General features: G+C 37.2%; 10 protein-coding genes across 11 annotated transcripts; 4 read left to right on the top strand and 6 right to left on the bottom strand.

Annotated features, from left to right (window-relative positions):
- The first annotated feature begins 2,502 nt into the window (after positions 1-2,502).
- LOC117787988 (pupal cuticle protein Edg-78E) lies at positions 2,503-4,132 on the top strand. The gene is made up of 2 exons (XM_034626639.1): positions 2,503-2,687; positions 2,799-4,132. The coding sequence occupies exons 1-2, from the start codon at positions 2,676-2,678 to the stop codon at positions 3,204-3,206; spliced, it is 420 nt and encodes a 139-aa protein (XP_034482530.1). The 5' UTR covers positions 2,503-2,675; the 3' UTR covers positions 3,207-4,132.
- Positions 4,133-4,559: 427 nt separating this feature from the next.
- Positions 4,560-5,451, bottom strand: LOC117787437 (pupal cuticle protein Edg-78E). The gene is made up of 2 exons (XM_034625961.1): positions 5,349-5,451; positions 4,560-5,287 (listed from the first exon to the last, which is right to left on the bottom strand). Exons 1-2 carry the CDS (start codon positions 5,358-5,360, stop codon positions 4,937-4,939), a joined length of 363 nt encoding a protein of 120 aa, XP_034481852.1. The 5' UTR covers positions 5,361-5,451; the 3' UTR covers positions 4,560-4,936.
- A 1,520-nt stretch (positions 5,452-6,971) lies between these two features.
- Positions 6,972-7,633, top strand: LOC117787571 (pupal cuticle protein Edg-78E-like). Its single transcript, XM_034626121.1, has 2 exons — positions 6,972-6,987; positions 7,076-7,633. Exons 1-2 carry the CDS (start codon positions 6,976-6,978, stop codon positions 7,418-7,420), a joined length of 357 nt encoding a protein of 118 aa, XP_034482012.1. The 5' UTR covers positions 6,972-6,975; the 3' UTR covers positions 7,421-7,633.
- Positions 7,634-8,881: 1,248 nt separating this feature from the next.
- Positions 8,882-9,432, top strand: LOC117787572 (pupal cuticle protein Edg-78E-like). Its single transcript, XM_034626122.1, has 2 exons — positions 8,882-8,920; positions 9,015-9,432. The coding sequence occupies exons 1-2, from the start codon at positions 8,909-8,911 to the stop codon at positions 9,288-9,290; spliced, it is 288 nt and encodes a 95-aa protein (XP_034482013.1). The 5' UTR covers positions 8,882-8,908; the 3' UTR covers positions 9,291-9,432.
- Positions 9,433-10,083: 651 nt separating this feature from the next.
- LOC117788384 (probable serine hydrolase) lies at positions 10,084-12,045 on the bottom strand. Its single transcript, XM_034627148.1, has 3 exons — positions 11,900-12,045; positions 11,465-11,606; positions 10,084-11,398 (listed from the first exon to the last, which is right to left on the bottom strand). Exons 2-3 carry the CDS (start codon positions 11,585-11,587, stop codon positions 10,454-10,456), a joined length of 1,068 nt encoding a protein of 355 aa, XP_034483039.1. The 5' UTR covers positions 11,588-11,606; positions 11,900-12,045; the 3' UTR covers positions 10,084-10,453.
- Positions 12,046-12,448: 403 nt separating this feature from the next.
- On the top strand, positions 12,449-13,826 carry LOC117787641 (probable serine hydrolase). Of its 2 annotated transcripts, none has more exons than XM_034626212.1 (2): positions 12,449-12,698; positions 12,768-13,821. In XM_034626212.1, exons 1-2 carry the CDS (start codon positions 12,582-12,584, stop codon positions 13,659-13,661), a joined length of 1,011 nt encoding a protein of 336 aa, XP_034482103.1. In that variant the 5' UTR covers positions 12,449-12,581; the 3' UTR covers positions 13,662-13,821. The 2 variants fall into 2 exon arrangements, with proteins under 2 accessions (XP_034482103.1, XP_034482104.1); XM_034626213.1 differs by having other exon boundaries at positions 12,577-12,702; positions 12,768-13,826.
- LOC117787640 (polycomb group protein Pc) lies at positions 13,816-16,789 on the bottom strand. The gene is made up of 2 exons (XM_034626211.1): positions 16,499-16,789; positions 13,816-16,018 (listed from the first exon to the last, which is right to left on the bottom strand). Exons 1-2 carry the CDS (start codon positions 16,559-16,561, stop codon positions 14,927-14,929), a joined length of 1,155 nt encoding a protein of 384 aa, XP_034482102.1. The 5' UTR covers positions 16,562-16,789; the 3' UTR covers positions 13,816-14,926.
- Positions 16,790-17,219: 430 nt separating this feature from the next.
- On the bottom strand, positions 17,220-18,772 carry LOC117786969 (zinc finger protein 737-like). The gene has a single exon (XM_034625401.1). The coding sequence runs from the start codon at positions 18,770-18,772 to the stop codon at positions 17,369-17,371; it is 1,404 nt and encodes a 467-aa protein (XP_034481292.1). The 3' UTR covers positions 17,220-17,368.
- Positions 18,773-19,023: 251 nt separating this feature from the next.
- On the bottom strand, positions 19,024-20,573 carry LOC117787502 (zinc finger protein 43-like). The gene is made up of 2 exons (XM_034626045.1): positions 19,299-20,573; positions 19,024-19,263 (listed from the first exon to the last, which is right to left on the bottom strand). Exons 1-2 carry the CDS (start codon positions 20,552-20,554, stop codon positions 19,254-19,256), a joined length of 1,266 nt encoding a protein of 421 aa, XP_034481936.1. The 5' UTR covers positions 20,555-20,573; the 3' UTR covers positions 19,024-19,253.
- Positions 20,574-21,144: 571 nt separating this feature from the next.
- On the bottom strand, positions 21,145-22,834 carry LOC117788196 (zinc finger protein 493-like). The gene has a single exon (XM_034626873.1). The coding sequence runs from the start codon at positions 22,782-22,784 to the stop codon at positions 21,462-21,464; it is 1,323 nt and encodes a 440-aa protein (XP_034482764.1). The 5' UTR covers positions 22,785-22,834; the 3' UTR covers positions 21,145-21,461.
- Positions 22,835-23,107: the final 273 nt, after the last annotated feature.

Here is a 23,107-nt window from a genome sequence, read left to right as displayed (position 1 = left end):
ATGCAGCCCCAACTTGTTTCAAGTCCGATCAGTATTGATTTATGTCAAAGTTTTGATAATGTCGCACGGTAAGCAAATCGAGACCTGTCCATTATGAGTGTCGAACAATAAAGTGGTTTTGATGTTTCGGGCCTTTTTGTAGGTGTGGCTGCAACTGCGTTGACACTGGCGCTTCCAACGAACAGTGGGTCAAAGTATGTGTAAAAATGCTTGAAATGCGAAGATGAATCGTTTGCTTGGGCACTTCAATCAAGCCGCTTATAAAATATGCAATACGGAGTATACATGACTTTGAAAATTATATTAATTTATTATTATGTTTAGCATTCTGTCAAATAAAAAAAGTTCATGGCCAATAAACCATGTAATTACGGTAAAGCTATCCGCATTTAATGTGATAATTTTGCACGCAAACAAACCGGCAAAGATATCAAAATTTGTACAGTATTATATTACGAAATGTTTTTCAAATTTTAGAACATGCACGCGAAATAATAAAGGTTTATTTTTATTATGGCTGTCACGGCGATTTATTATAAGTATAAGATTGCTTTCTGGCAGATATAATTATCCCGATCTGCTAAACACTGATTGTGTCAGGGACTAATGAACTTAAATTATTGCAAAAGCAAACACCAAACTTATTTAATTGACAATTTAAACAGGTTCTGCCGTTGAAACAATACAAAAATTTATGATAATCGTTATCCACAGCTACACACACCTCAATGCATTCCACAACTCACTTTAAGTCACGTTTGCATCACTGTGCAGTCAGTTGTATCTTCAAATATCTAAACCTAGACCTTGCACGATTTGACCACACCTACAGAAGAAATCAAAGTAAGAAATGAGACTTGTGTATCTTTAGATTATGCATCAAAGAAGTGATCCCCTCTCAAGGCGTCAAGCAGTAAAAATCAATCAGTGAATCAATCAATAATTTATGGATGAGCTGTGACATTTGCATTAGTTTGAAAGAACAACTTAGACGTATAAATTAACCGAAATTGCCAAAAGGCAGACAAGGGCAAACAATTTTTAAATTAAATGATATAAAAACGTTAATGATTTAACGTTTAATTATTTTATAAACTGTGAAACATTTCGTCACTTGAGCTTTATATTGCGAGTTCGGCCAAGTTCCTTCATGGGCAGCATTATTAATACTATTAGTTTAATAATGACTTAGCCTTAGAATGTGTTGATTGCTAAATAAAAACACGAAAAACTCGCCTTACCAGTGCGTGTGTTAACTATTAGTACTTAAGAATAGCTGCTCTTTTCAAAACTTGACATCAGGTGAACTCGAGTCACCAACTCGAACAGAAATAGGCATAAACAAATATAATTGCACAGATATAAATAAAACGTATGGAAATTCATTCACATATAAATATATATCTGTATAATAAGTTGAGGCAGCTTTCGATTTCGATTCTTAACAGTATTTGCATAACAGGCATGTCTCATCTCCCGTTATGAATACAGTTGCTCAAAAGAAAAGAGTTACGCGAACGAATTTGAATCTTGAGATCTCAAACGATCTTCGAGTCAGTTGCTAATTGGCTTTGATTCGCTGTAGAACAGTTGCCACTTTTGTTTAAACGAGTAGTTCTTAAATTTATTTGTTTATTAATTTATTTTATATATTGTTGACTCAGCGGAACTGCTTCCGCTAGAAATTCGTATGGCCCACTTAAAATTCTGTTCGATTCGGATTAAAATGAACTTCGTGTTTGATTTGATTATCTTCTATAATTCTAATTTTATTTTATTATCAGATTTTATGATTTTAATGGCCGTGCTGTAGATATTCAAGAGTGGAATGTGCCATATTTTAACATGATTTTTATAGTTAATAATAGAAAAAAAAGAACAGCTTCCGTCTCAGCTTTATAGCAAATCCATCCAAAACATATGGCTAAGAACTTCATAAATACTTGTAAATTAGATCAAATATTTGAAGATAATTAGAAAGAAAGTGTCAAATATTTAAGGGATTTGAGTCTGACCCACATTTAGATATTTGCAAGATTGAAAAACTATTTTCAATGCGTTACAGAAACCGGTTGAAGATAAACATTTTACGACAGATTAGAATTCCGATTTGCATATTCATAAAATCAGCCTAAATTGGAATTTGGTATCAAGAACATAAGCTAGCTGCAGTTAGTTAGTCATAAATATTGTGCTAATAAACAGCATTATGGCCATTTTGCCACGGCTTAACGGAAATGGTTAACGGGCATCGATTTGGTCTGTTATCAAGCATAAGACTGGGCACGATAATTTGAGACAGAGATGGAGATAAAGATGGAGATGGAGACACCAACGTATGGACAAACAATAGACTGAACAAAACTATTGACACTTTTGATTATGTTTATTGGCTTTTCATCGATTTTGCTTTGGACCGCTGTTGTTTTCTCATATATAAAGTTGGTAACAAGCGACGGACCAACCCGCAGTACGGTGGCTAACTTTGAACCTCGCACAGCTCGCGTTTAGATCACGTTCGTATCGGAATCGGAATTAACATCGAAATCAAAATATAAACGACGATTAACTCATTATAACACAAACAACGAACACTGGAAAAACATTAAAATTAATCATAGAAATTATTATAATTATACAATTTGAGCACATTAAAGTGAAGATTGTGGATAAATATGCGATATTTTGTAAGCCACGACCTTGCTCCCATCTGTGATTTTGATATCAAGTGACCCGAAAGCGATTCATGTTTGCTGATAAAAAGTTCGTTTCTCGTTTTTGTTTCGTTTTCAATGCAGTTCATCACATTGTTTTGTCTGGCGCTGCTGTTGGCTCAACTGGATGCCAAGCTGGTTAGGATTCGGCGCATTCGTCGCCTTGTCGGTGACAGCGAACGTGATGCCCAGATAACGGATTATCGCGTCTCTCCGCTGGACGAGGAGGGCGTCTTCAAGTACGCCTTCAAGACCAGCAATGGCATCGATGTCCAGGCAGCGGGAAGTGCTCTGGAGACCATTGGAATATACAGCTACACCTCACCTGAAGGTGTGCCCATCGAGACACGCTATATAGCCGATGAGTTGGGCTTCCATGTGGTGGGCAGACATCTGCCACAGCCACCGCCCACACCCAGCTATATTCTAAGATCCCTGGAATATATACGCACTCACAATGAGGATGGATCCCCAAAACTTCATACGCTATGATTTCATTCATTTAAGTAGTCCAGAAGAAGAAGTCTGATAATATGATAGCATGTAGAATCCAAAACACAACTAGTGTCCAACTATTGATAGTTTTCGTAAGCTAAAGCGGCGCAAATATCTTAAACTTGGATTTTTCTAGTCGTTCCGTTTTTCATATATAAATCGTGTTATCTAAAAGTATTCATATTCAAATTCCATATTCTTCCGCCTGCATAACACGTTTATGCTAACTGAAATACAAACATATTTATATTGACAGTTTTAAGCCAAAAGTATAATTTATAAGAAAAGAAACTCTCATTCCCACCCACGTTTCAGGAAAACAAATAAAGTGCCATGTTTTAAGTATTTATTTAGAATTGATGACCCCAACAACTTGTTAGCTAATTATCTGAATACATATATCATAATGAACATCATTATAATGATGACAATATGATAATAATGAGGTTCGCATGACGTATGTGCTGAGCTATAGAGCCGGCTCATAAATATTTGAGTATGCTTCTACTCAGAATTCACAAATCAAAACTAGATGGAAATTAAATGAGATTCCATTTCGATGGCGATTGCTTTTGATTGCTAAAGATTTTGGTTAACTTTTGAAACAGGATTTTCTTTCCGGGTGTTACTATATCCACATTGTCAACCAAATAAACAACTCAAATATTTGCAAAGCTTCCAATTAAGTTCGGCATAATCGAACTTTAGTTCAATATAAAAATATCGTAAAAATAACTCTAATACAACCAAATAAACAATTAACAAATATAAATGCTTGTTTAATTATTAGATCATATTCATGATGTCTGTCTAATTCGTAAACTTATGTGCCATCTAAATTATTTTTATATTTATGTACAGGGTCTAAAGTGGCATATCACACAGAATATCTTTTTATGTTAATTCCATAACAAATATTATGCTAAATTTATTTGAATTTGGACTCCAAAATTGTTGCTTTTGTTATGAAATTTTCAGAATATATTGATGACATACTGAAATAAATGTTTATACAAAAGCAAATTTATTTTTATTAATATTGTGTTAGTAATTTGTCAATATTAATTTAAACAAGAGTTGGTGAGAATATAGAATCAGTACTATAACTATGCCCAATAGAATATACATTTAAAATTTAGTTTAAGCAGAATATGTTTACCGAGTATCGAGATTCTATATTTGGATCAAGTAGATCTTATAGTCCCTGATAAAAGGGTTAATTGTAAAGTCAAACGACCTGAATGATGAGGAACAAAAGTACGTTCAAATGGCTTAAATAACCACTCGATATTTTTAAAACTTTAAGCTGTTAGTTCTGGGAGCAATGAGGTAAGTGTTAAGTAGTTGAAGAACGTTGGATGTTTTTTTAATTAATATGGCTTAGGTATCTGTATCTTTTAGATGTGGAAATAACTCACAGATACATTTGGATAACTTAACAATATCTTTTTAAAACGGGTCAGCGAAGCACAATGAGATAATTTGAAATTAAAAGTAAGCAAGTATCTTTTAATTTAAGTATTTTAGAAGTTCTTCACTAATAATCGGTTTATTCTCTTGCATTTTAGCGCTGGCTGGAGGATCAACGAGCTTTATTAACGATAACTACAACTAATTAAAGGGTGCGAATTTATGTCTCTATATATAACAATGACTGCCACAGTTTGTAGTGGATGTGGATAAACTGGTTGGATCACTAAGCGAATGGGAAAAGGTTCAATGCCAGTTTATTGTTCGTCCTTCTGCGCTGGAGGATGAGTGCGAATGTATTCGAGAGCGCGCAGCACATAGGCTGGAACTGGCGGAGGTGTGGGCAGATGATCGCCAACTGGATGGTATCCCTCCTCATCGGCGGTATAGGTCAGCGAGATTTGTTCGCCCTCGGGGGAAACGTAGGCGACGGCACCGCGAACACCCGACGGATTGCCGGCTTCCTGGATTTGAATGCCATTGCTGGTCTCATACGCATACTGATAATTGCCCTCGGCATCGGATGCATCGTTCTGGAAGCTACGAATCTGTGCGTCCTTGTTGATGTTGTCGGCACAGGCGCAGCCAATGAGAGCGAGACAGAGAACCTACAAAGCAGTATATTCGGTTAACCAATGGGAACCAAAGGAACTCTTCATTGGCACTTACGTATTTGAACATGATGACTGAAACTTGTCTGTGTCTGTGACTGTGGATGAGGTTGTTGTCGAGTGTTGTTTTAAGGAAGATGCTTGAGCTGCAACTGATTACTTTGGTCAACTACTTTGCGGCTTTTATATGGCATCTCAAGTCGGATTCGATGTGCTGTAAACGGGTTTTAATGGTTTTTTATGGTAACACCATTGGCAATTGGCAACTGACAACTACATGGGGCGAAGAGGGCCAGCAATAATTGCCAAAAATCGTATTATCATAATCGAAACCTTAACAGCAACAAAGTGCACAGATACATCTATAATCGATAAAAAAAAATGAAAAGGGGAAAAAAACGAGAGCCTTACAAAATAAATGAGTCATTTACCAACAATTTATTTTCATGCTTTAATTCGGTGTCAGTTTTGCATTTGCCCCATGCACCTCTTTATTTTTCACTAAGTCTTTAATTATTTGTGTATTTTTATGTGGTTCACACTTACACAAACAAATTGAAAAGAAACAAATAAAAAACATAAAAGTACATAACAACTAAAAACTACTTTACGCTTTGTTCCAACTTTCAATGTTTATTGCCGATGGCGCCCCGCATTCAATTTTTGTTTCTGTGGCTGGAGTTTGATTTGAAGTTGGGTTTGGAGTTGAAGATGGAGTTGAAGATGGGGCTGAGGCTGAGGCTGACAGGTGCGCGTGCCCAGCTTGGTAGCCGGCGCGAATTGTCCATCTCGACAAAGCTGTTGAAATTTTTGGATGTGCAAGGTCGTCCACATATTTTTTTTTTTTTTTTTGAATGGACGTTCCACCTTAGCCGGGGCCAGCTGACGAAAATAAAGATCAAGATGATCCATTTGTAAATTAGATTTCTGCTTTCTGCTATGCTTGAGCTCAGTATAGATAATCCATTAGTAATCAGGTATATGAAGCCTATAACGTGATTGAAGACGCATGAAGAAGATATCCTATACCTTTATATCTATAAATACAATAACACTAATAACAAATTTGAAGCTTTTTAATAATTAATGAAATAATTATTTTTAATTAATTAAATAAGGATATTTTAATAATTGAAAGTTTGATAATTAACTTAGGCTGTAAAATATTAGAACTTATTTCATGTTATGGTGCTAATTTTTTTTCAATAAGAAAGAATGGGATAATGCTAGTAACAAAAGCAGACCCCATAGAAAATACTCGTTTACACAAGTGTTTACAAATCTGTTAATGTTATACATTAAAATTATACTACATATATAAGACATTTCTTCTTCAAGAGTTATCGCTTAACTCCGCTGAATCGTAACTAAATATATGTATTTACCTAAAATAAAAGGCCAATATACATTTTAAGCGGCATTTACGAATTTGATTTAATTTTTTCGTTTCTGGTCAAAATATGCAAATACAAATTTAAAAGTTAGTGATATTTAGTACAACGCGTTGACCGCGCAGCTAAGCGACGGATTAGAGGCGACGGTGATGGTAAAGACGACTGCGACGGCGACATCGACGTCGACTGCGACGCGGCGATTGCTCTTAAAATCGGTTGCTACGCGCACGTATAAAAGGCCTTTGACACTGAATGTCGACCAAACATTGTGAATTAGACAACTGAAACAAGATGTTCAAGCTAGTGAGTAGAGCAACGCTTTCTGAATGGAAAAGGAGTCTCGAGTCCCCTCTACAGGATTATAACTAATTATAATTTTTAAAACTTACAGTCACTTTGCCTAGTTGCTGCTCTGCTGGTCTGTGCCCTTGGCGACCACATCAACAAGGATGCACAGATTCTAAGCGAGAGAAGCTCAACACCCGATTCGGAAGGCAATTTCGCATATGCATTCGAGACATCTAATGGAATAAATCAACAGGCTTCTGGTAATATTAATGGCGTTTCCGGTGAAAGCGAGTTTGTTGCTCCCAATGGAGAAGTCATTAAAACTACCTATACTGCCGACGAAAACGGATACCATCCCCAAGGCGATCACTTGCCCACACCTCCACCATATCCAGACTATGTCGTTAGGTTGCTTCAATATCTCGCAGAACATGCACCACAAGAATAGAATTAATTTTAAATGCAAGTAAAATAGTGTGCAATAAACCAAAAGCAGAGCTTGAAATTTCAATCAAGTGAAGAACAGTTAACGTTAAAAAAATATGTATTTTATTTTTAATCAATATTATGAGAGGAAATTGTTCTTGACAACTTTCTTAAATATATTACAATTAAAATGCTTAAATTTACAAATAAAATAAACATTCAGTCATTCATTAAATATCCAGTTTTATTACAACATAAGACAACAATTCTTAGGCGTAGAAACTTCTAGAGCCCACCTCGTTAAGCTCTATTGAGGAATCAATCTATCATCTCAATGTTTATCTAATAGAAAGAATAGTTTGGCATTTTAGCAATTCTAATTTGTTGCCTCTGTCGAACAAGTTTGTGTTCTCAGTCTTTTGTTTTTTCACTTTCTAAAATAAATCTGGGTATCGAAAAGATTGGGACTATTTCCTATTAATAGAAGTTTTCGATTCTTGAGTGCATCAGAGCCGAAATTAAACATTCCACACTAGACTAATTTAATGTCGATCATAGCTAAACTGGTTTAACTCAAGGAATGTGAACTATTTTAAAATTCTAATTTGTCAGATTAGTAAAATATGATCAAATATAATAGTTCAGGTGGGCAAATTGTTGTTATAAATTATATATTATTTAGGAGTAGGAGTAAAAACTTTCGAAGCCCATCTCGTAAGGCCGTATTTTAAGGAGCAAATGTGAAATGCATCATCTATCATCAAAATACACATCTTATAAAAAATTAGTTTGCCATTTTAGCAATTCTAATTTGTCGTATGCCAAAGTAAGATAGCTGTCGAGCAAGTTTGTGTTCTAAGTCTTTTGTTTTACACGTGTCTAAGTGAATCCTATCAACAATTAATAGCCATTCTATTAGCTGAGTGTAAAATACGACTAAGATCTTTTAACGCACATGAGAAGCAAGAAGCGAATTAGACCGTTCGATAGTGAACTAATTTATTGTCACGTCACATATGCTAATGTGAACTTGACGATTTTGGATGAAGAATTCTTCTCAGTTGCCTAATTAAATAATTAAACTGGTTTGCCCACAAGCAAAATGTCTAACGAAATCGAAATTGAAACTGGTAATAAATTAGTTTGGGCCTTAGTTCGAGATCCGGATTTTTATATAAGTTTTATATTACTTTTCGGAATAGTTTAAGCCAATAAGCAAAGCTAAATCTTCTAAGTTTCAGCCAAAAAGTTGCTCAATCTTCAGGCAGTAACTGACTCGTATACGTTATTTATTCCAGTTATGAATTTGATTTAATTTTATTACAAAATATTTGTGATTTGTTTAAAATATGCTTTTACATATTTATAAACTAGTGTAATTTTATGAAACGTGTCGACGGCTTAGCACTTAAGGTAAGCAGCAAGGCCTAAATTTGAGTGCTACGTGTATGTATATAAAGACATCTTTTCTGAAAGTAGGCACACATTTGAATTAGACAACCGAAGCAAGATGTTCAAGCTAGTGAGTAAAGCAATGCTTTCTGAGTGGATAAGGAAAACGAGTCTCGAGTCCTTTCTACAGGATAATAACTAATCTTAATTTTTAAAACTTACAGTCACTTTGCCTAATTGCTGCTCTGCTGGTCTGTGCTAATAGCGACCACATCAACGAGGATGTACAGATTCTCAGCGAGAGCAATTCACCACCTGCTGGTAATATTAATGGCGTTTCCGGTGAAAGCGAGTTTAATGCCTCTGATGGAATCGTCATTACCTATGTTGCCGACGATAACGGATACCAACCCCAAGGCGATCACTTGCCGACACCTCCTCCGATTCCAGAGAGTATCAGAACAGCGCTTGAATATGTCGCAGCTCATCCACCAAAATAATAATAGACTTATTTTCAAATTGAACAAATGGTTTTGTAAAATAGTGTGCAAAAATCGAAGTTTTACTTTAAAATTCAGTTCAAACTATAATATAATAGAAAAACAAATGAAATTGAAGAAAATATATCCTTTTTACTGTGCATTAGTATTGGATCTTTATATGAAAATAAATTCAAGTGATGAATTGTTATTAAAATCTTAAAAAAAAATCAAAGTGCTAAGCAGTCGCTATAGTTGTGTACTGGCTCAGCAATTAACCATATTGGGCAAGGTGAAAAGTATAAAGTTTCTATACAGTAGTATAACGAAACAACAGCGGAAATTTATGCATTTAAATGTGGAAGCTGCAGGGCCAACAACTATTGTCTTTCGCACCTTTTCTCTTATTTGGTGGAATAATAATGTACATACATATTTAATTTGTCATTTCAATGTAAATCCGACAGCTGACCGCCAAAATGGCAAAACCAGAAAGGGAAAAACAAAATTACCAAGAAAGAGTCTGAAAAGTGATGCAACTGATGGGAACAACGCTGGCCTAAAAACGGGTTTACCCGGGTTATTAACACTTTCGTTGTGCCTGCTGATTCTACTGGACAAAATGTAGGTCAACTGACGGGCTCTTTATGTGGCCCTTATACTTAATTAACCCATTAAGTTACGACTGGGTTATAGTGAAGTGAATGTGAATCTCAATATTATATTTTGTAATAATAAAATAATAATATTATTCAATTTATAGTTGGTCCTCACTTTTTTATTTAAAAACAGCGTTTAATAAAAGAAGAAATTATATCGAGTACTCTTTTCCTATATTAGCAATATTTTAAGGTATAAAAAATCTTAAAAGGTTAACAGCGTCAACTCAGCGCTGAGCGAATGTACATATAACCAGTTCCTTGTTATCCTTCAAGACACTAATTGAAGCGAACAACCTTTTGGTATATACGTATGTAAAATATTTTTAAAGGTATATATTTGCACAGTGTATATTTGTGACAGAGAAACAGACTCTGCCCTTTAACAGTAAAATCAACAATTAAGTATATAAAAATAAGAGTTGTTGCATCGATACCCAGAATCGTTGATGCAACAATAAATATGTTCCCCTTTTGACTAAGGTTTATACTGAATTTTGTAGCAGTTGTTGTTGTGAATGATATTTACAGCTTGCTTTCAGCAGCCTCCTTGGCCTTTCGACGCTCTGCGGCAGCGGCAGCTGGCCCAAAACGTTGTATGAAGTTGTTGACCGGACCAATAATGGCCTCCGGATTGTTAATGTGCAGATGATGGGTGCCATTAGCCTCTAGGTATTCAAAGTTGGATTTCTTTAACAGCACATCCATTACTTCATCATAGTACTTCTTGTCCTCAAAATATGATGACTGTGAGCCCTTAATAAACAGATAGGGACATGTAATACGCTGGGCCATTTCAACGCACAGTTCCTGCGATCCAATCGCATAATTATAGAACTTCAGCCGACGATCGCGACAGAAGAAGTATTTATCCGGATATTTGCCGGACTTTTGGATGTTCCGGGCCAACATATGCTTGCAGAGCTCCTTATTAACGGAGTGAAAGGTGCCGATGTAGACGCGCTCGATGAGTTCATCGTATGTATAGCTGGGCGGTTCGTTTTTGCTGCGATTACGTTCATCCTCGCGTAGAAATTCATCCAAACGGGTCTCCATGGTGCGTATGACCGATGGATAGGGACGCTGATGTGGCTTCAATGCATCGATGCCAATTATCATATCGACCTTATCGGGAAAGACGGCTGCAAACACAAAGCAAATGATGGACGACATAGAATGGCCAACAAGTGACACCTTCTCCCATTTGTATTGCTTCATGATAAGCCTTATCACATAGAGATTATCCACCGAATTATAATAGCAACCATCTGGCAAACGCGAAGACAGTCCATGACCAGGCAAGTCGATAGACAAAAAGGCCACGTCCGGCGATAGCAAGGGTACCAGCAAATCATATGTGCCCGCATTATCTTGCCAGCCATGTAGACCCAATATGGGCTGCACATTTTGTGGCCCAAACCATTTGCCCGCAATGTGACCCCAGGGCACCTTAATGGTAATCTCGGAAAACTGCAAGCAAATCAAACAGATCGATAAAACGATTTGAACGTTCCAAAGATCAAAGTACACACTTACGGGACGCGTTGAAGGTTCTCCAGTCAGATCGCCAGCATGTCGATAACGCTGATTAAGATTGAGATCCACATTGCCCCCGGTGCTGCTACTGGCACTACCATTGTCCTTAAATTCCGACTCCATGCTGTTAACTAGAATCAATCTAAATAACGAATGTGCTTTAATTCCAAAGTTTAATCATATTAAAGCTAAATCTTATCAGTTTTCGTGCTATGCGATTAGTTAAGCAGGGCGAAAATAAATATAAAACAAAAACGTGAGAAACCAGTGATAAAGAGTGACGTGCAAAAGAAAAGAGCAGCAGCAAATTGAATTATCCATGCAATATTAACCCTGGATTATCAAAATCACAATAAAAACAATTCCAAAGTTCAAGGTCAACAAGTGGTTTTTGTTTCTCTATTTCAATCTCCATTCACAACACTGATAACTTACACTTGCTTCAATTTTGCGGCCAGACGTTTCCGTTCTATCTACAAGTTTTAAATGCTTTACTCTGCTACTAAATTAACATTTGTATTAGAAAACGTAAAGAACATAACTAAGCGAACAGCTGATTTATTTGAGCGCGAGAGCGAAATAACGTGTTAGAGATGAAACTGAAACGATATATTTGTGTGCGCGCGAAACATAATAGAACTTAATAATAATAATTAAATAGCTTCTTAACAAATTCAACTGGTAATAATTAATTGTATTTCCACATTAGCACATTAATCAGATTCAACCGATATGTACCGTTTGTGCTTTGACTTCATCGATATTTTTGTCGTAGTCGATAGTTGTTTACTGATCAGATTGTCGCAAAGTTTGTAACGTTGATCAGTTTGAATTTCGCAGATCGTTTATAACACAATTAGTTGTTCTTGCTATTATTGCTACAAACCTATTAACTAACACACGACTTAACAATAGAGTAATAGCTCCAACTAAAAAAAATGGCTGCCATGTAATGATGACACAGCGGAATTATAAAACTGTATTTTTCTAGGGTCCATCGCTATGACAAATGTGATCATATGTTTTAATTTCGTCAGAGCAAACAGACGTTGAGGAAGACGCTAAGATATTATAAATTATTATTCAATAGAAATTGCACCTAGTATATTTATTTGAAATGAGAGGCCAAAGGAGCCTTCATCTACTGAAACAGCTGACAAATGGAGCACAGCAGAGTCTTCGACAGGCTCACGGTCAAAGTTCAACCAATTCGTTGAAGACACTAACAAAACATGTAGGTAACATAGTAATTTTGTAATACTTCCACCTTGAATCATACTGACCTTTGCCCTCTGCTTTGCAGTATGAGGAAGTGAGCATACCCGTTCCCTGGGGTCACATAGCAGGCAAATGGTATGGCCCGAAACATGTACGTCCGATTCTGGGCATGCACGGTTGGCAGGATAATGCTGGGACCTTTGATACTCTAGCACCCTTGCTGCCCAATCACATGTCCTTTCTCAGCATAGATGCACCCGGACATGGACTCTCCTCATGGCTTCCCAAAGGCGTCATGTATCACTCCATTGATTATGTGCAACTGGTTTTGCGGATTATGGAAGAACACAACTGGGATAAAGTATCCATATTGGGTCACTCGATGAGCTCCATAAACGGCTTTGTCTTCAGTGCATTATTCCCGGAGAAAGTGGATATGTTCATTGGCTTAGACATATTAAAGCCTCCTATCCGTAATGCGAATCAAATTGTGAACGCCTTGTCAGAACGTCTGGAAAACTCGTTGAAACTGGAGCGACGCTTGCGTAGTGGCAGTGAACCGCCTGCCTACGATTGGGATCAACTGGTGGAGCGATTGCATCAGGGTTCGAACAAGTCCGTAGACATGGAGGCCTGCAAATACCTTCTGCAGCGCAACTGCAAGCCATCCAGTCATGAGCCGCACAAGTATTACTTTTCGCGGGACAATCGACTCAAGACTTCACAGTTCTACACACTCTCACTAGAAATTGTGCTGGAAATGGCAGCACGCATTAAGGCGCCGCATCTATTTATTAAAGCACTGCAGGCTCCCTACTACGAGAATAAGAAGTACTACGACGCAACACTGGAAGTGCTGCGCAAGAATCCACAGTTCGAATTCCATGAAGTCGAAGGAACGCATCATGTGCATCTTAATGAACCCGAGAAAGTGGCGCACATAATTAATTCCTTTATAAACAAATGTAGACCCTTATGAGCATACAGCTCCCTAGACCCTTAAAATTGTACAAACTGCCTAAGCTAATGTTCGATATTAAAATGTTTAACTATGATATTGACCATAAGTGACGAATTTAGACCTTAAGGTGCGTTATCGTATAGCCCAAACTTAATAAAAATGCAATATGTTGCTTCTATTTAATTTAATTACCGTTCATATTGGCAATAACATTAAATTAAGAGTAAAATTACAAACTTGAAAACGTTTCGAGTGGTTTTTTTTATGCTTTTGTTTTGCTTGGAATTAGAGCGTTGCAACTTAAACTAGCCAATAAATATTACGCACAATGGTTAAAAGATAAACATTGCAGAATTAGGCCAATTCTTTATTTTCAATGTGCGTTGTTTATTTAAAATTATCATATAAAATAATGTACAAAACAATTAAAAAGAAATTGTTAAAAATGTAGATAAGTGCTGAATCTATGAACTCCTCCTGGATTTGGGATTGGTTTTGAGTTATGCACGGCACATCCTAATCTCCTCTAGGAAATCATAAGAGACAGCGTTTCTCGATATCTTATTAAAAAAATTAAACATTTTAAAAATAAATGATGCATGCGCAATTTACAATTAGCTAAGATCTAAAATGTTGTGTTAACTTAAGTGTATATGTTATAATCATATCATATTTTTCAGTTAACGTTTCAAATCAGCAGAAATCTGCGGTAAATCAAATATATATCTATACAATCAAAAACAATGAAAAAATAAAAGATGCTGCTGATTTGTAACATTCTTAACTGATTATGTGTATTTATATACTTGTATATAAGAATTATTAATGATTTTGTGTTTGTTAGTATCATAATGTAAATGTGTATATCAAGCGTAATAGCAATTGCTTCAGTTTCGCATGGATTTGTTGCGTATATGAGTGTGTTTTGGTTTTTATCAGATTCAAATTTGTATAGAAAAATATACATATATGTTAAATAAATATATATACAATATGTTGTATATATAGGTGTTAATGTACTCTGCTAAACTACAATACATACAATTATATACGTTACATCCCGCATCGTTGTCCAGTCCCAAAAGTTGATTCAAAAACTATCAACTCTTGAGGCTGGCCAACAATTTGGTACGCTCTTTAAACATTGTAATAAAACAACAACTAGTTTCTAGACTAAAAATAAATACAATAAATAAGTTAGTTCTTAAAAGGAAATGTTCTTCAACATTTAGCATGGGTTTTTTTTTTAACTATTTACAATTGGGTTTCGAACGCTGAAAGGTTTAAGCGACGGGCGAGGAATCCCCTTTCATGTCGCGCTCACGAAAAAATCCCCGCTCTGTTTTGCACTCGCGTATGGTGACCGTCTCCAGATTGACTGTGACATCCGTTATGACCACACGATTCGATATGTTGCACTTGGCCGGCAACCAGAAACGCGGCGGCAGCGCTCGCGGCGATAGTGGCGTCAACGGTTGTTTCTGGCTCAATGCCAGAGCGCCACTCAGTTTTGGTATGTTATTACTCTCCGATGGCGGCGCCGCAGCCGCTGTCGACTCATCATCCTCCTCTTCGGTAAATGCTGCTGTTGCTGCTGCACAAGATTCACCCGTCTCAGAATCTGCTCCTCCCGGCAAAGCGATCTGGTGCTCTGTCTTTTGCGGTTGAACGGCGGATTCCGTTGACTTTTGTTGTTGCTCATGCGCCGGTTGCTGGGGTTTGGGTGCAGGCCCATCGGGTGAGGTTTTAATGGTGACACCTATTTTGCCAGACTCCTTCAGAACCTCAGCCTTACGCTTTGTACCCATAAGTGGTTGATCCTCGGAGCTGGATGAATTGGTGTCCGCCTCCGGTACAAAGGTGTTCTCATTATGGATTGAGCTGCTGTTTGAAGAGGAGCTGTGCTCCATGCGTTGCCGTTTCGACTCATGATGGTGATGATGATGATGCGTCAGTGGAGATTCGGAGCGACGATTACTAATGCGTTCAGATTTGATACTTTGGTTGTTGTTGTGCTGATGCTGCTGCTGATGATGGTGATGGTGATGATGATGATGATGCTTCTTGTCCTTATCCTTCTTATCAACAGCATCGTTTGTTCCGGCAGCAGATGTGGATGTTGTTGACTGATTGGTATCAGGCACATCGTCGCCGGTGAATGTGTACTCATCCTCCTCTGATTCCGGTTCCGGTTCTGGATCGGGTTCCTTCTCCTTCTTTTTAAGTGCAGCGGCGCGTTTGGAAGGCGTTCCCGACGATTTGTTGCTCTGCTCGTAAATGTCGATTAGACGTCGATCCAAGATGTTTACTTCAGGCTCCCAGGTGTTGTAGCGTTGGTTCCAGCCCTTCCACTTTACACGGTACTCCACAACACCCTGCAATTGCAGAATATGTATTCATTCTATTATCACTCAGATAAAAAAAGACTGTAGTTAATGATTTCAAATAATATAGGCTCTACTGAAAAGTTCTTTGTTTAATGCTAGTAATTGACCCTCGAATGAAAAGATAGATCATTCGTTTAAAAGACATTTGGCGCGTTCCACACACACGATGCAAGGGAACTAATTGATTTTTCATCGATGCCGAAACATAAGTGCAGCAAAAACAAAAACACAACACAACACACTTGCACACACACACACACACGCACAGCGCAAATGGTGGTTGCTTCTGCTGCTGCCGTTGTGTTGTTGTTGTTGCAGCACGAGACATTAGCGCAGCTGCCAGCAGATGGACGAAGCAATCTGCTGGAAATTTCGAAGGACATGTGACCTTGTAATTGTATATGCTGTTCACATTTCTCTCTCGTATCTGTTTAACCACATTTATTTTGTTTATTTTCTAAAACATACCTTTCTAACGCGCTTCTGGATAATTTTCTCGGCAGCATAGACGCGATCGTCCGAGCTGCCCATAGTGTTGCCGTCCACTTTACCAATTTTGAGGCTTTTGCGGTCCCTCTTTTGAAATTGATGCTAGAAACACTCGATTTGTCCTTTAAATACGGTATTTGTAGCTTAATAGCGGTTTTTTTTATTATTCTTTTTAACACAAAACTGTTTAAAAACAAATTGCGTCTGATATTTACACCACTGTTGCCAAAAGTGTTTTGGCTCAAGGGCTGCCACCCGATCCAGGGGCTGCCATCCAGTCCAAAGGCTGCCACACATCAGAATTATCCGATCTGGCAGCTCGTACCATTTTAATAAAATTGCTAAAACAGTTGCAGCAACAAAATTTATTTTATTTTTGCTTAACTTTAAACATAGCATTTTTCAAATTTTTACATAGTTTTGTCGATTTTATGTTACTGATCAATATTAATAAACTACCAGATGTTCTGGAATATTTTAGGTATAACTTTAACACGTTGCTCCTCATTAGCAATTTGCTTCTTACTTAACATCTGCAAACACGCACAGACCCACTGTAAACAAGTTCTGTTAAGAGTCAATGTAATATGGCGCGTATTCAAATCAGCATCGCGCACCGGCCAAAATCCGACCACCTGATAGGCATTTTCCATAAAGAATTCAAAATATAAACTAAAATTTCTAATCAATATTAGCCATTGATATCGCCAATTAAAAAATCTTCTCTGTTTATTTATCATGAAGAGTACGCTCGACTAACAATAAGTTGAAGGGATTGGCTATCATTAAATATCTTTCATTATTTCAATAGAAATATATTAAACTATAATCTAAGCAGCTTTTGGAAATTTACGCGCTACAATAGACGTCATCCTGTTTGTGCAAAGTTGTCAAGTGTCTTTTTAAACTTGAACGCCTTTTAAAATCCATTGAGCAATGCTCACACTTGTGAGGTCGATCGTCCGAATGATTCATGATGTGCTTTCTTAATTCGAGGTTGGTTTTAAAAGTCTTTAGGCACTGCTCGCATTTGTAAGGGCGTTCGTCAGAATGCACCGTTATGTGTCTGTTTAAAAGGAGTTTGGTTTTAAACGCCTTAGAGCAATACTCACATTTATAGGAGCGTTCGTCAGAATGAACTAGCATGTGCCTTGTTAATTGGACTTTGGTTTTGAACGCCTTTGGGCAGAGCTCACATTTGTGAGGGAGATCGTCAGAATGAACCAGCATGTGACTTTTTAGTAGACCTTTAGATTTAAAAGAATTCGAGCAATGCTCGCATGTGTAGAGTCGTTCGACAGAATGAATTACTTTATGCGCATTTAAAATTTGAAGGGTCTTAAACGCCTTTGTGCAGTGCTCACATTCGTAGGGACGATCGTCAGAATGAATCTTTATGTGTTCTATTAAAGTAGTATCTCTTTTAAATGACTTCGGACAGTGGTCGCATTTGTAGGGACGTTCGTTAGAATGAATAACTTTGTGCCTATTTAACAGGACTCGGGTTTTAAACGACTTTGAACAGCTCTCACATTTATAGGGGCGATCGTCAAAGTGAGATTTTATGTGCTCTTTTAAAATAATTTCCTCTTTAAAAGCCTTTGAGCAGTGCTCGCACTTGTAGGGACGATAGTGTGAATGAATAAGCATGTGCCTTTTCAAATTGTCATTGCTTTTAAATGCCTTCGGACAATGGTCACATTTATATGACCGTTCCACAGAATGAACCAGCATGTGAGATCTTAAAATGGTATCTCTTTTAAAAGCCTTTGCGCAACGCTCACATTTGAATAAACGTTCGTCAGAGATTCCATCCTCGGAGAAATCTTCATCCACAGTTTTATTTGCTTCATCTGTTGTTGCGACTTCTTCATTGTGCTTCAGGTTATCATCGTTCACAGTGTCATCCGGCTCTGGTTTTATGCAGACTTCACCTAGAGTTCTTTCTGAAGGGCACGAATCGCCTGTAATAAGCTCCCCGATGCCGGGCTTCCGTTCGGATTCACTCAGGAGCTCCATAAAATACTTTTGACTTTGCTCGCATCTAAGTTTGAATTCAAATGCATTCTTAGCAGCCGATATGCAAGGTCCACATATGTTTTGTGGCAACGAATCCGATTCCCTGATAACACAGTTGGTACAAGACTCCAGCATAGCAATAAGGAGTGGCTCATTATCCGTCTGCTCTCGATCGGCGAAGATATTCTCAAGCGTGGTGCAGTTCAACGCGCAAAGACGGCAAACTTCATCCATTTCTTATTTTATTTATTGGTTTGCTTACGCAGATTTAGAGACGGTCAAACATCTGTTCATATTATCGACACACAAGAGTTGAAATGTATCGGAGGCATTCGTTAAACTTATCGATTTTAACTGGGATAGATATGTTGCCAAAACAGCCTTTTTCCCTTCAATTCTGGCGCGAAAAATTCAAAAACAGCGGCCAGTAGAAAGTTAATTTTCGGATTTATGGTATGCAGTTACATGTTACTTTAAGAAAAGTATTTTTTTACTATAAAATGTTAATTTATTTTTGCTCACAAAAGTCCATACAATTTCAAACTCTTAATAATTACCACAAAGTTTTGGGTGAAGGTGTTCTTCTACAAGGATTCCAAGGGATCAAATCGCTTAAAACAAAGTTAAATAATGGTAAAATTGTAGGCAGTTTCCAAATTCTTCTTAATAATCTTCAGAATGAATTAAGATGTGCTCTTTCAACATAGTATCTCCTTTAAACGCCATCGGACAGTGCTCGCATTTGAAGGAGCGCATTTCAGAATGTGTCATTTTGTGCCTTTCAAAATTATATTTGGTTGTAAAAGCCTTAGGACAGTGCTCACATCTGTAGGGATGATCGCCAGTATGCATTATTATGTGTTCTTTTAACGTAGTATATCTTTGAAAAGTTTTTGGGCAGTGCTCACATTTATAGGGACGTTTGCCAGAATGAATAATTTTGTGCCCGTTTAAAATTTGTAGGCTCTTAAATGCCTTCGGGCAGCTGTCACATTTGTAGGGGCGATCGTCAGAATGAGTCTTTAAGTGCTCTTTTAAAATATTATCCCTTTTAAACGCCTTTGAGCAGTGCTCACATTTGTAGGGGCGTTCGTCAGAATGGATAATTTTGTGCCCGTTTAAAATGTGTACAGTTTTAAACGCTTTTGAGCAGTGTTCACATTTGTAGGGGCGATCTTCAAAATGTATTTTAATGTGCTCTTTTAAAGTACATTCCATTTTAAAGGACTTTGCACAGTGTTCACATTTGTAGGGGCGATCATCAGTATGAGTCAGCATGTGACCTCTTAAACTGTCCATGGTTTTAAACGACTTTTCGCACAGCTCACATTTGTATTGGCGTTTGGTAGAATGAACCACTGCGTGCCTCCGTAAAACGAGTTGGGTTTTAAACGCCTTAGGGCAGTGTTCACATTTGTAGGGGCGATCGTCAGAATGGGCCACTCTATGCTTTTTCAAATCGCATTTATTTTTAAAAGCTTTACAACATTGCTCACATTTGTAGGGAAATTCTTCGGAGTGCCGACTGCTTATCATTTCATATTTATCCACAATTTCATTTGATTCTTCCGTTCCTAAGCTTTCATCTTTAGAGTAATCTTCATCCTCAGTTTCATTTAATTCCTTTGTTGTTGAACATCCTTTAAAGTTATCATCGTTCACAGTGTCATCTGGTTCTGGTTTTATGCAGACCTCGCCTAAATTACTTACTGTAAGGCACGAATCGCCTGTAATAAGCTCTCCGATATCGGGCTTCTCCTCACACTCGTTGAGGAGTTCCATAAAATACTTTTGACTTTGCTCGCATCTATGTTTGAATTCAAATGCATTCTTGGCAGCCGATATACAAGGCCCACATATGTTTTGGGGCAACGAATCCGATTCCCTGATTACACAGTTGGTGCAAGACTCCAGCATAGCAATAAGGAGTGGCTCATTATCCGTCTGATCTCGCTCGGCGAAGATATTCTCAAGTGTGGTGCAGTTCAAAGTGCAAAAGCGACAAACTTCATCCATCTCGTAATTTGACTTTTACTTGCTTATGCGTTAAACTGATAGTTGTTTACGTTTTTAACATGGAAGACCTAAAATTAGTCGGAGTGTATTCTGAAAATATATCGATGGCAACTAAAAGTGTACATTGGTGATAGATATCGCTAAAAATGTATGTGGGGAAATACAAAACCTCTTTAACATGGCATATCGTCCGACCACCACAATTTATCAGCCCTCGCGGATGGCGGCCTATTTAAATAAATCTGCGATTACACTGAACCCCAGAAGGTCTAGCGAAGTCAAATCTCATGGTCGAGTAACTCTTTGTCGATGCATAGCCATTTATCATAAAAACGTTTGCCCAAAATACATTAATTTGGATATTAGTTTAACATTTGGACGGGCTGAGCAAAAGTGTAACTTGTTAATATCGATCCGCCCCAATCGAAAAAACCAGTAGTTGCATCATTTGTTTTACAATAAATTGATATGCATACATACATGTATTTATTTGCATTCCACTTTGTTCAAAAGTGTAATTGTTGTTATATTACAGAAAATATTTTTTGTCAGAAAAAATACTTATAATAATAATAATAATAATAGGATTTCAAAATAATAACTAATAACTAAATTGGGTAACTTTAAACAGAATTTATATATGAAAATATACTGGAATGCAATCGCTGCAACCAATGCAATTGTTCGTCGCTGCAACTGCATTAAGTATTTAACGAAATTTTCAAAAAACGTCCGCAGAGTAATACATTTTATCTGTGCTTTGCTTTTAAATTTTTTTTTTAAATAAATCTTATTTCTGAAAAATAGTTCAAGAATTCATATCCAGAACGAACAGAGTACCATGTGGTGAAACTTATTGAATTGTTACAAATAAAAATTCACATCGAGCGATCGACATATTGACAATTTACAAAGTTATATAAGTTAAATAGTCCGGCTTATGTACAGATTTCGAATGCCTTTCTAAATGAGAGTACCTTTTAAAAGTCATCGAGCAAAGCTCACATCTGTGGGGCCGATCGTCAGAATGATTCATTATGTGCTTTTTTAAATGACCTTTGGTTTTAAAACCTTTTTGGCATTGCTCACATTTGTAAGGACGTTCATCGATATGAGTTGTTATGTGCATTTGTAAATCATTATGGGTTTTAAATGGCATCGGACAGTAGTCACATTTATAGGGACGTTCGTTAGAATGAGTCATTATGTGCCTTTTAAAATTATATTTAGTTGTAAATGCCCTTGGGCAATGATCACACTTGAAGGGATGATCGTCCGAATGAACCTTTAAGTGCTTTTCCAAAAGAGCCTCCTCTTTAAAAGCCATTAAGCAGTGCTCACATTTAAAGGGGCGATCAGCAGAATGAGTCATTATATGTCTTTTTAAGTCGGTATTAGTTTTAAACGCTTTATGACATAGTTCACAACTGAAGGGACGCTCATCAGAATGAAAAAGCTGGTGGTTTTTTAATTTACTAGTGGATCTAAACGCCTTGAAGCAATATTCACATTTAAAGGGCCGTTCGTCAACATGAATTTTGTTGTGCTCTTTTAGATGAATTTTTTTTTTAAAAGCCTTTGGGCACTGGTTGCATTTAAAGAGTCTTTCTTCAGAATGAACCACTTTGTGCTCTTTTAAAAGGATTTTGGTTTCAAACACCTTCGGACAGTGCTCACATTTATAGGTTTGTGTATCAGAATGAATTGTTGTGTGCCTCTTTAAAATCAATTTGGTTTTAAACGTCTTAGAGCAGTGCTCACATTTGTAGCGGCCTTTGGCAGAATGTCGTTCATTTACAATTTCATCTGATTCTTCCGATGCTGAGCTTCCATCGTTGGAGTAATCTTCATCCGCAGATTCATTTGGATCGTCTGTTGAGACTTCTTCACAGACCCTCAAGCTATCCCCATCCAAAGTGTCATCCGGATACGGCTTTATGCAGACCTCGTCCACATATATATCGGGCTTCCGTTCACATTCGTTTAGGAGTTCCATAAAATATTTTTGACTTCGCTCGCATCTGACCTTGAATTCATATGCATTCTTAGCAGACGAAATGCAGGGCCCACATATGTTTTGAGGCAAGGAATCCGATTCTCTGATTTCACAGTTGGTGCAAGACTCCAGCATAGCAATAAGGAGTGGCTCATTATCCGTCTGCTCTCGCTCGGCGAAGATATTCTCAAGTGTGGTGCAGTTCAACGTACAAAAGCGGCAAGCTTCGTCCATTTCGTAGTTTTTTATTTTTTATGCAGATTTAGAGACGGTCAAACAACTGTTTACAATTTTAGCATACAACAAAAATTATACGTATCGATAAGAACTGTAGTGGTAATAGTCGTCCGACCACCACAATTAATCGTCCGGGAAAATATCGACCAAAAATAAATCTCGCAAAGAATATCCATCGATATATCAAAACATATCAATGATAATTCGACAGCCCTACTCTCCGATAACAGAACGAGCAAAATAAATCAAATTTACATCGTCTACGTGTGTGAGTGTGCAAAATGATTACAAATAAATTAATAGTTAACAACAAGGACATT

Source organism: Drosophila innubila (assembly GCF_004354385.1).
Source record: "Drosophila innubila isolate TH190305 chromosome 3L unlocalized genomic scaffold, UK_Dinn_1.0 0_D_3L, whole genome shotgun sequence".
In the NCBI taxonomy this organism is placed as follows: Eukaryota; Metazoa; Arthropoda; class Insecta; order Diptera; family Drosophilidae; genus Drosophila; species Drosophila innubila.
The sequence above is the reverse complement of the archived record's forward strand: the minus strand, read 5'-3'. Positions and strand labels throughout refer to the sequence as shown.